Raw genomic sequence first — 12,447 nt, 5'->3', positions numbered from 1 at the left:
GCTCATTGTTAGTTTTACTAAAACAGATTGAAACAATGTCTTTTCCACCCGATATGTTACTGTTACTTGTGTGTTTCTTTTTGTCTCCCTGCGCCTTTAAGAGCAGCCCAACTTTCATCAGGAGGGAATGTTCTAAATTCATTTTAACAAGGAAGTTTTATTTTGGATTTTATGTATGTTTTAGCCATTGTGGGTGGATTTTGTCTGTCTGTAAACCATGAGGTTTGCCTATCTGCAGAGGTCTAATTATTTCTCTCCTCAAGTTTGTTTGTGTATATGCATGCGTGTGTGTACACACTTTCTCCTGCTGGCTCTCTTCTGTATACAAGTGGGGAGTGCCTCTCTTTCCTAACAATATCTTTAAGACTTGGATTTTCCAATCTCCGCCTGCAAGCTATTCATCCTACCCCACTGGCTTCCCTGAAAGGTGTTGATCCTAACCAATTGTGTCCTAAACATTTGGGAGCAGGAGCGAAGGCATTCCTTTTAATGTGTACTTTCTATTGTGGACAACTATTTGTCTGAAATGATACAGGGTCCCTCCAAAGTCCCTTCCAATTCTTTTATTCTATATTCTATATATTGCAAAAAAGCAATCCAAAGAAAAGTGAAAACATATAAAGCTTTATAGTGTGGGGCAACCCTAGTTTGAAGCTGTGACACTTTTGAAAGTTTGAAAGCTTGTGGTGGCCTCACTGATACATGGCTGCCTATTTCCTAAATAATTACAATGCAGGAAAATACAGTGAGATAGCCCCCTAGGATGCCTTCTACTACCTAGAAAGACCTTTGTGATGCAAAAGACAGGAGTCTTGCTTCAAAACTTGCCAGCTGCTGCTTTTCCAGCTTCTTCTTCACTAAAAGGGCCTGGTGGACACCAAGGGAAATATTTGGCAATGCAATAGTATTTGTGCACACCCATTACTTACCACTTTTCTCATAGCACCAAAGCTAGGAAATTTTGAGGACTAAAATCTGAGGTGCTGGGTAAAAGCTACATGCTTCCCTCATACACAACCATGCTGTCAACCCTGAAGCGAACCAGGCCATCTTTGTGGCTTCAGGGTTGCCACAAGGCAGAAGAAGGGACAGGGAGGGGGGAATATTAGCTGGGGTTTTGCTGTCAAAACAAAAAGTTTTCCTGTGGGAACCAAGATCATTCCAATAGGTGGCTGGGAGAGGAGGAGGAGTGGAGTAACCAAGCAACCAGCTAGCACCTCTATTGGAAAATGTGACTGATGACTTGGGGAAAGAGGAAAACTTTCACTTTTAATTAGGTGAAAACCACAGGAACTTTCAGAGTTGGTTTTTACCAGTCGTGCCGATATGATGTATCCAATAAAACTGTTCTTTGAGGAATCTACCTGCCTTGGAGTTCTGTTCTGAATGGGTGCATTACTTGGAACACTGACACATGCCAGATAATAACTTGACAATACTCACTTGATTCTGTTTCAGAATAGACACTTGTTTCTGAAGGCAGATGTTTTCTTCTTCAAGTTCAGTGTAATCTTGCAGCAAGCGAGATTCCCGGAATTTATACTCTTTGATGTCATCCCGTAAGCGGCCTCTCTGGTTCTCAACATTTTGATTTATCTGAAAAACATGCACTAGCATTAAATACTTTTTGCCTTTATATATATCTCCTGCCTTTGAGGGTAACATTCTTCCCATAAGATTATAAATTACAATAAAATAAAATAAAGTGGGAAATGGAAAATAAACATTCAATTGTTATTTAACAATAAAGAATGTTCTAGGAACCGTATAGTATGATGGGAAAATCCAGTTGCCTTTTGGTAACTTCTGCATTCCTCCCTTACTATTCAGAGATATTCGTACCTAAATAATCCTATACCTTCTGGGCAATATATTATTTGCAATGTTAATTTTTTTCATATACCTACTGTATTTTTCAGACTATAAGACACACCTGACTAAATTTAGGAGAGGAAATCAACAAAAAAAGTTTTTGGCCTCTACGGGCCCAATTTTCGGGCCTTTCCAGCATTTTCTCAGGCCATTTTCCAGCCTTTTTTCAGGCCATTTTTAGGCTTTTTTCGGCCCATTTTTGAGACATTTTTTCAGGCCATTTTTGAGGCTTTTTTCAGGCCATTTTTTCTGAAAAAATTGGCTAAAAAGCCTCAAAAACAGGCTGAAAAAAGCATTAAAAATGGGCTGAAAAAGCCCCGAAAACAGGCTTTAAAAAGCCTCAAAAACGGGCCGAAAAAAGCCTAAAAATGGGCTGAAAAAAGCCCCAAAAACAGGCTGCAAAAAGGCCTGAAAAAGGTCCAAAAATGGGATGTGCGGAGGCAAAAAAATGGCTGGCGGTTGTGCAGGGCTTTGGCAATATTCGGTCTATAAGAGGCACAGACTTTTTCACCCCCTTTTGGGAGACAAAAAAGTGTGTTTTATAGTTGAAAAATACGGTATTTACAGAAAAATTGGGAAATGCCTATATGTCAGTCTCCCCAGGTAGATTACACAGGAAATATGACTGGACGAGCTAGTTCTACTTTATTGTAAGGCTACATTAGTAGAATCTTGAAAATCTGAAAGTACAAATCTCAGTAGTCTCTCTTACAGCCTGAGAAGTTAGGGAGGGTCCCTTTTGAGCGTCTTGCTCTGCCCACTCTCCAACTGCAGGCTAGGCTCTAACCATGTCCTAGGCAGCATCTCTTCATCTGTCTCTCAAGCTCTTTCCCATCATACTTTATACTATTTCCTAGCTTAATATTTCTCAGAGTTATTATAGAACTATACGGTTTTGCTGCTAGTACAGGTCTCCCTTCTGCAAAGCAGCTTCCCTACCCAATCAATGCTGCAGCTGCATTGACAGGGGATATTCCCGAGACTGATCATACGGATAGATTTTAATTGCTTCCACTGGGCAGAAGGTGGCTCAGGAATTCATGGCTTTTCTGGCAACCCTGGGCTGCCCCAGTTATTTATGTCCCTAACTCACCAAAAGGGAGAGCTGATTTCTATCTAGGACAATGATGATGTGAACTGGATACTATTAATCTGTTATTGTGGTCAGATAAGTCTTGTTAGCCTTGGAGTTCTCTGCAGATTCTCAGCACCTCAGGAAGAAAGGACCTAATAATTGAGCTAGTTGATTGATTTCAAAGGGAACCTCTGACACGCTGGTGCACAGTTCGATCAAGGCTATATTTGTGATGTGGAATTCAGAAGCAATAATAACCCTGGAAGAGTTTATATTTATTTTGCAATTTATTAGTAAAACAGCCACATAAATTGTATAAATAAAATAGACAGAGAAGAAAGGAAGTGAGATATCAGGAAAAACCCTTGATTCCCAACTCGAGTCTTGGGAATGTTGGTAAGGATCCTGAGCCATAGATTATTCAACAAGTTTTTCAACCTTAAGCAACTTCAAACTGTGTGCATACTAGGCATGCTGGCTGGGAATTCTGGATAGAAGTCCACACAGCTTAAAGTTGCTGAAGTTGAGAAACAATGAAGTAGATAATTTAGATCCATCACTGTGATGAGTCTTCACTATACAAATAAGGGAGGAGTAATAAATAATGATTGACTAAAATAACAATAATTTTCCCTGCCTTTTCAAGGTTGCTTAATCACTTTTATGGTCTCTTTTATTTCAAATAAGAAGCAGAAGCAGCATCATAACTGTAATTAGTTTTGTTTATTCTAAATTAAGCAACCAAATCAGACCTAAATTGGAATTATCCTTTCCACAGGTAATAAACACATCCATTTTTCCAAGCTGAAAAGATTTGTAGACATACATAAAATAATAAATACATTTCAGTACAAAGGTATTTCTCTCACAATTTCATTGTAGAAAAAATACGAGCCCCATTCATAATGCCGTAAAAACATATTTCTATTTATGTCCATTTAAATATTCATTACAATGAAACTTCCCAAATTTCTCACACATGAGATACAAATAATTCAAGCTGATGTATAATTTAGAAATACAAATGTGGAGACAGGATAACCTTGGTGATTGTCAGTCCCTTGATATATTTTCTTCAAGAGATTTCCTTTCTTTCTCAATTAATTAGCATATATGTTCTAATAAAATTTGCCTCTGAAGGAATAAAGATCATGTAGTGTAATCTTGTGAAAATTAGATTCATGAATGCAAAGGAAAGCCTCCTTCCGCCCTCTCCAAATTACAAATATAAAATCATAATTATGGTCATATCTTTCAGCTACTTCATTCATTCTTTTTTAATAGAGCATGCATCGGCTACTTCGCCTTGATTCATATCAAAAATACAAAATGGTAACAGCCATGACTCCAAGATATATTATGGATGACTTGTGCAACTCTTTCTACTATATATTAGCATACCAGACTAAAAGATAGAGTAATTTCAGAATAAGAGTTAAGTTCTTGCTTTAAAGTTAGTGTCTCCTATCTATCTTAAAATGTATATATTGTAAGATGGACAGGACACATTAATTTTAAAATAAGAATTTAACTCTTATTCCGCAATTACTCTATCTTTTCCATCCACATTTGACAATGTATGGAGACTTTTTTTTTTTTTATTGAAAAAGTTTTACAATAATTTTTTTTTAACTATTATCTCCCCCCCTCCACCCTCCCTTCCACCCTCCCCCCCCCCAAGACTTCCCAGAGCAAAATACAGGGTATAACATCTAACAAACATACGCTAAAATACTACAAAAACCATAACCCATAATCTCATCTCCCCCATTGCTCCCTTAACTCCCCTTTCCCTTTTAAACAAATACACAAGTACAATACTTTTCCTACAATCACTCATAAGCTATTTGATATTTTTCAGTCTGATACTTGTTTTGAATATAATCAATCCATTTTCTCCATTCTACTATATATCGTTTTTGTGAATAATCTTTCAGATACGCAGAAATTTTTGCCATTTCTGCCAAATTTGAAACTTTGAGTGTCCATTCTTCAATTGTAGGCAATTCTTGTTTCTTCCAATATTGCGCCACCAAAAGTCTCGCTGCTAGATGTGTGGAGACTTCTGATGAACTGTTAATCAGAGTAAGATCCCTCCACCTGGCCTCAGGAGCTACTTGACTACTATACATACACAATGTACAGCACTCAACTGTTAAATTCTTTCATTGCATTTGTACTTGTAGGGACAGTATTTAGGGATTTAGGATTTAGAGAAAAGCCTCGCCCCTTCTTTTTTTAATCACTCGATTTTCTTCTACTGAAAGCAGAATTCTCAGAGTTCTTACATTTCAATGGCCAGAAACTAGAGAAACATATTAATCCTAACATAAACTGAGAATCACTCTGGTATGTGGTGTTTTCCAATTTTCTATTAACAAGAAAAATCTGTTGTAGTAAGAAGCCTGTTTTCAATTAGTGGCTTTCTCATTTAAAAATAGCCGCCCACTCAAGCTTTTGAAAAAATCAAAGTGCTTTGCAGACAATATGTCAAAAGCTAATGGTTAATGATTTATTCATCACTCCAGAGCATTTCTAAGTGCAAAACACAAATTAAAAATCAATAATATAATAAACATTAATTAAAACAAATACTAATGCAACAAACATTAATATAATAATTTTATATAAAAATCAACCACAGTCAGTGTAAATTCCAGTCTCCAATGATCTTCAAAAATAGCCATTCAAATGGGGGTCTGCCCTTGTTTCAGGGACCAACAGATAAATTAATTCCAATAGATAACACTTGCTTCCATGACTCTTCCTCTTGATAGATGTTCTATCAAGATGTTCTTCATAGATGAAAACATTTAGCAGACATTTTCTATAGTTAATGAATCCGGACCATTTTTTTTTTACTTGTTTGTAGATTCTTGCACTAGTTCTAATATGCACAGCAATCAGGCTAAGTATTTTGACTGTTTCCTTTTCATTCAGACAGAAGAGCAAGATACGAAAGTTCTTTCTTTCTTTCTTTCTTTCTTTCTTTCTTTCTTTCTTTCTTTCTTTCTTTCTTTCTTTTTCTTTTCCTTCCTTCTTTTCCTTCCTTCCTTCGTTCCTTCCTTCCTTCCTCCGTTATGAAGAAAGGCTGATAATTGTGCAAGTGATTTTTTTAAAATTCCCTTTTGAGAATGCCAGATTGGGTGGATATTGTTTTTACCTCAGGTTAATCTCCCTGCCCTAAAGAGAGCCTTTGGCCTTCTGTCTTGACATTTATCTGCAGCCATTTTTTTGATATATCTCTTCTTTTCCAGGCAGTGCAGTAGGATGTATCCATGGTTACAGTTACTGAGAAGCATACCCAGTTGCAATAATGCTGGCATGCAGTCCTTTCACCATCTCTGCTAGCAAGGGGATATTTCTATCTCATTATTTATCTCAGAGCTCAAGGTATATGGAAGGATTTTTTCCCAATTTGATCTCCATCACAACCATCTTATATGGATGTTCCACCGAAGTGCAATAGAGGAATAGTGCACCTATATTGCTTCCAGGACCTGCAGTAACCAGTGAGCCACTGCTTAGAGTCACTCGTTTCCATTCTCCTATTAATCAGCTAGAACAGCGGTCACCAACTGGTGGTCCATGGACCACTGGTGGTCCGTGAGAAAATTTTGGTGGTCCGCAGAAAAATTATTTGCATTTTTTATATTGCACTAAATCAGAGGTCCTCAAACTAAGGCTCCTGGGCCAGATACGTGCAATGAACGCTTGTGTTAATGCAGAGTCTCCCCTTTTGGGGTCTTTTTGTGTGGGTCGGAGGGGGGCAGAAATTCTGACTTGGGGTCTGCTTCAGCCTCCTGGTTGGGATTTGGGTGGAGGCTGGAGGAAAGCACCACTGGTGGCAAAGAGACGGAGGGCCTTGTTTGAGTGGGACTGTATCATGGCCTGGAACTGGCTGACCATCTCAGCCTACTGAGCCTCCAGGTTTTGCACTCTGGCTTTGCACTCTCGCAGGTCTTCCTTCTGCTTGGAAAACCTATGCTCATAGTCCTGAGTGAGTTGCTTCAGCTGAGCCTCCTTCTCAGTCAGATCCAATTTGAACTGAGCCAGCTGTTTTGCCAACTGTTTCTTGTGGTAGCTGCTTAGCTCCAACTGCTTCACGTTGGAGCCCTAAGGAGCCTGGGTGGGGAAGCGAGGAGTGGCTGGGAGGGAGGGGCGAGTAGAGGTTGGCAATGCACCCCTCGATGTGAGTGACATCGAGTTGGCCACACCCAACCAGTCATATGACCACCTAGCCATGCCCACCCAGCCGGTCATTAGGTAGATCATATTAGTGGTCCGTGGGATTTAAAATTATGAATTTAGTGGTCCCTGAGATCCAAAAGGTTGGGACCCCCTGAGCTAGAGGGATGGGACAAATTGGTTCCTGGGATTCCCTAATTGTTCATTTCAGTTCAAGACAACGTTAACTGGACTGTGACTAATTGGGAAGTGAAAATGCCCTTTTTGGAGGGGAAAAAAAGAAGAAGAAATGGATCTGATAAAGGAGAATGGATAGAGGTTGGATCTTGTAGACCGAAGAGTCCCTCCCAATGTTATGCATTGAAAAGGATTTTAAAATTATTAATAATAGAATACAACTCCTTAAATCAGCAGCACCTAATTTTTTGGGCACCAGGGACCGGTTCCATGGAAAGAGGATTTTCCATGGACCAAAAAGGCATGATATAGCAGCATTATTATTATTATTATTATTATTATTATTATTATTATTATTATTATTATTATTATTATTATTTATTCGATTTTTATACCGCCCTTCTCCCGAAGGACTCAGGGCGGTGTACAGCCAAAGTAAAAACAAACAATACAATATACAATTTAAAATACAAATTAAAAAACTTATTTTATAATTGGCCTAAAATTTTTTAAAATATATAAAACTAAAAACCCATTAAAATTAATACTAGAAAATTTAAAAATCAATAAAATTTAAGCCAGCCCCGCGTGAATAAAAAGATGTGTCTTCAGTTCGCGGCGGAAGGTCCAAAGGTCAGGTATTTGGCGTAAACCCGGGGGAAGTTCGTTCCAGAGTGTGGGAGCCCCCACAGAGAAGGACTTCCCCTGGGGGCCGGCAGCCGGCATTGCTTGGCGGACGGCACCCTGAGAAGTCCCTCTCTGTGAGAGGGTCGATGGGAGGCATGCGGTAACAGCAGGCGGTCCCGTAAGTACCCAGGCCCTAAGCCATGGAGCGCTTTAAAGGTAGTGACCAGAACCTTAAAGTGCACCCGAAAGGCCACAGGTAGCCAGTGCAGTCTGCGCAGGAGCGGTGTTACGCGGGAGCTACGTGAAGCTCCCTCTATCACCCGCGCAGCTGCATTCTGGACTAACTGAAGCCTCCGAGTGCACCTCAAGGGGAGCCCCATGTAGAGAGCATTACAATAATCCAAGCGAGAGGTAACGAGCGCATGAGTGACTGTGCACAAGGCATCCCGATCAAGGAAGGGGCGCAACTGCCGAACTGCATGATGTCTGCATCCCATGGATGGGGCTTTGCTTGTTTGCGCGGTCTGGTTTCTGGCATGCTGTGGCCCTGTGCCAGTCCATGGACCGGGGGCTGGGGAACCCTCCCTTAAACTCTGGATTTAGAGGGCATGGTTTGAGGGATTTTCCCAAACCCCCACTCCCAGTAAGAGACAGAAGGCCTGCCAGCTAACACTATTGCTGGAAGTAGTCCCACAGCCAAATTATTTGACATTCAAGAGCTGGGATGTGGCTGGATTCACCTCCACAGTATAATTTAAAATCCAATGCAAAAGCTCTACTGACTCATATCACCACAGATGGGTAAGACATCTGAAGCATTACTGGTATGAATTGGTGGGCTGGAAGTAAGGAATCACTTGATGAAAGGGAGTAGAAATGTCAGTCTGATGCATCTAGATTAAAGAAGAGCTTTTAGGTTATGCTAACCGGCAATGGCAACCTGATGCCAACAGGTGGAGAAGAAATATAGCAATTTGTTACTAGGCAGGAAGTCTACAAGTCTACACAAAATGTTAGAGTGCAGAAGTACCAAAGGCACATATTCTGAAGGCCATTGTTTTCCAATTTTATCATATAGCTGCAAAACCTAGAACATCAAAAACGCTGAATAAAGATAAAAACAGATGTCATTGGTTTGGTACTGGAATAAATTATTGAGAATGCCTTGAACTGCAAGTACAATAAATTATTCGACACTAAAGTAAACACATGCTACTCATTGCAAACACTAATACTGAAGCTAAGCCTGAAATATTTTGTATGCATGATAAAAAGGCAAGAATCACTGAAAATAAATAAAATTGTAAAAAGCCCTCAAGTGACAATTAAATAAACTTTAAAAAAATATATAGATAATCCTGGGGAAATAATGGCCACTGAGCTACAAACTTTTAGAAGAAACTAAATAACAAATGAAGTGCAGAAATTTGTGGTACTTATGTTATTAGAAGCAACTGGTCTTCCACAAACTAATATCCCTAATTGGATCCATTAGATGGTGACTCACTTAATGACTGCAATAATTTATGACTGTAATTTCAGGCTCAATTACAAAAGTTGAGAGCTACCTACCTTATACAATATAAACTCTTGATGCCTAAATAATTATCCTGTTTAGAATTTACTGAAGTCTAGTTGCATGTATTAAGAGTTACTTGCATCTGGCACACCCTTTTCCTTATCATGAAGAAGTAGATCTATGATTTCTAAGTATGTTCCCTAGGTATATGATTCATGAATATCATATACTTCAAGAATATATCATATACTTCATGTGTTGCAATTAAGGCAAGCCTGGACTTTTATTCTGAATTGTCGAAGGAAATGAGTCATCTTCTTCATATCCTTTTGGTCATATTTTCCAGATGGGCAATGTTCTATTAATATTGGAGACAAAATCCTACCTATAAAAAAATCTTAGAAAATATTACAAATTACTAGAGTTATTAATGAATCCTCCATTCCACAATATAGTATTTCTTTTTCATTCAGAGCACACAAATTAATTCATCTAAATTATTGCCTGCCACATTCTCTGTATTAGCAACATTGAAAGAAACTTGTTGCTTTGTCTGATCTTTTACAATAACAATTATTTAATTATCCTTAAATGACTGTAACTGTATGCTCTCAGAACGTGCTGCTTTTAGTGTAGGTTTTCCAATTGCAAATTAAGGTTCATATTTTTATCCTGTGTGTGTGTGTACTGTATGTATGTTTGGTTTTTTGTTTTCTGTTGGCTGAAGACTTTCTGAGAGAGAGAGAGAGAGAGAGCACAAACAAGAAATTAATGAAACATTAAAGGACTCTTAAGCATTTTAGTTACACATCCTATTGGAACCCTAAGTGAAACTACAACTTTGGGAATTTTATCTCCTTAATAATAAATAGATAGATAGATAGATAGATAGATAGATAGATAGATAGATAGATAGATAGATAGATAGATAGATAGATAGATAAATAAATAAAAATAAACTTGGAGACCTGGAACAATCAGGCTACTGTGTATATAGAGAAAAGCCCCAGACAGCTAATGTCGGCAGATGGGGGTCTAACAAGAAGCTTAGCTGGCTACCATGGTGACAGCACTGGAACCTAAAAATAAACAATTATGGAAATAATATTGGTTGAATTAGGAGGGCAGGGAATAGAAGCTGTATACAGTCCAACACCATCTTCCTAAACAGAATACACATTTCTCCCATCACTTCCATTCCTAGCTATAGATTTCTTTCGCAATTATTTTTATGTATGAGCCAAATAAATGCAGAGATTGAGAAGAAATCACAGCCTAGAGCCGTGATGGTGAACCTATGGCACGCATCCACAAGTGATATATGGAGCCATATCTGTGGGCATGTGAGTGTTGCCCTAGCTCAACTCCAGCACGCATGTGCGTGCTGGCTAGCTAATTTTCGGCCTTCTGGTCCCACCGGAAGTCGGGAAACGGGCCATTTCTGGTCGGGGCGCATGCGACCCACCCTGCTCCCCCCACTTTTGGCGCACAATGGCAAAAAGGTTAGCCATCACTGACCTAGAGCATTGGTGTCTAACCTTTTGGCTTGCCTGAGTGAAGAGGAATTGTCTTGGACTACGTATAGACTATATATAGTTTTTATAATATAGAACCACATAATAATGGTAAAAGTTTACAATCTTATGGGGCCACATTACTAATTGTACAGGGCCATAGGAGGCTCACGGGCTGCGGGTTGGACACTCTTGGACTTACCAAGAGTCTTACAGGACTTGGTAGGGCAGGGGCAAAAATCTTTTCTTCATTTTATACAAAAACAGAAATTCCTTATATCTATTTAAGAGATTCTGATTATAAACTGAGGGACGAATGGGCAGGGAACAAAGTCTGAAAATTTAATACATGCCCATCTTAATTCCCTCACTCGCTTACATAGTATGAACAAAAGGTAGATGTGCTGCTGGAAATGATGATGATGAACTTACTGCATTTGTATTATAATCTCTTGTTTCTGACATAATAAACATGTGAGAGGGAAGAACACAAATTTATGAATAGAGGAACCAATGAAAGAGTTTATAAGCACTAGCTCAACTATGCCAATATAGGTTGCTGAAAACAAGAGTAATCCCCAAAACTTCCTATGTCTTCAGTTGGCCATATTCTCCTCCAAAAGTCTGACAGCAAACACCTTTTGTGTTCCTAAATGGTATAAAGCATAGAACTATCATATTTTTCAGGGTAATCTAAAATGAAAGAGCTATTCTTTCCAGAACCTAAAATAATACACAAATCTGCTTTATACACAATTGGACCCAGAGATACTGGGGACTGCACCTGGAACTACTTACATGCAAATTATGTACTTTGCTCACTGAACTACAGCCTGCTCTGAATAATGAAACACAAAATGACTTATGCATTTTTTAGAATGATCACATGAGACAGAATTTGTTGAGCCAGCAAATATGAAGAGCTACATTCATATTTAGAAACCACCCTATCAGCATGTCTGAACAGGAACAAATGAAAATGAAACAGCTGTGATTTATAAGTAATCATTTTGTATCATACCTATTTAAAAAATATATTACTCTTGAAAATAGGCCAATTGTTGCACTCATACCTATACACAATACAAGAGCAAACATCTTCAAAGGAGAATTGCAGTTCTATATGTTAAGAAAACATAGGTGTAGCAGAAAAGTAGATGTTTAATTTAACCAGCTGTAGCTTACAATCTTTTTCACAGATGACAACAAATAAGGAGAAAGTTACAGGTAGGGAGATGATCTCAAACCCCCAACTTGCTTTCTTTTTTAAAAAAAGAGTTCATTTCTAAAATAAAATAGCAATGGCAATAGCACTTAAGACTTATAACCGCTTTACAGTGCTTTATTACCCTCTCTAAGTGGTTTACAGAGTCAGCATACTGCCTCCAACAATCTGGGTCTTCAAAGATATAAGATGCTGGGTGCGAATCCCTCTTTGTGAGATGGGGTCATAGGTGTCAGATGGGCTTGCTGGT

At 38.7% G+C, this 12,447-nt stretch overlaps 1 protein-coding gene across 2 annotated transcripts in view; it reads right to left on the bottom strand.

The window, feature by feature from the left end:
- The window catches only part of BICD2 (BICD cargo adaptor 2), a 101,279-nt gene that overhangs the window by 15,145 nt on the left and 73,687 nt on the right, over positions 1-12,447 (bottom strand). For both annotated transcript variants that reach the window (XR_009153843.1, XM_058172880.1), the window contains exon 3: positions 1,444-1,596. Coding sequence is in view for 1 of the 2 variants with exons in the window: in XM_058172880.1 (XP_058028863.1) it covers positions 1,444-1,596 (153 nt within the window). In the remaining variant the exon portion in view is untranslated. The remainder of the gene's footprint in view (positions 1-1,443; positions 1,597-12,447) is intronic.

The sequence above is a fragment of the Ahaetulla prasina genome, chromosome 2, assembly GCF_028640845.1.
Source record: "Ahaetulla prasina isolate Xishuangbanna chromosome 2, ASM2864084v1, whole genome shotgun sequence".
In the NCBI taxonomy this organism is placed as follows: Eukaryota; Metazoa; Chordata; class Lepidosauria; order Squamata; family Colubridae; genus Ahaetulla; species Ahaetulla prasina.
This window is presented reverse-complemented; position numbering and strand designations above follow the sequence as displayed.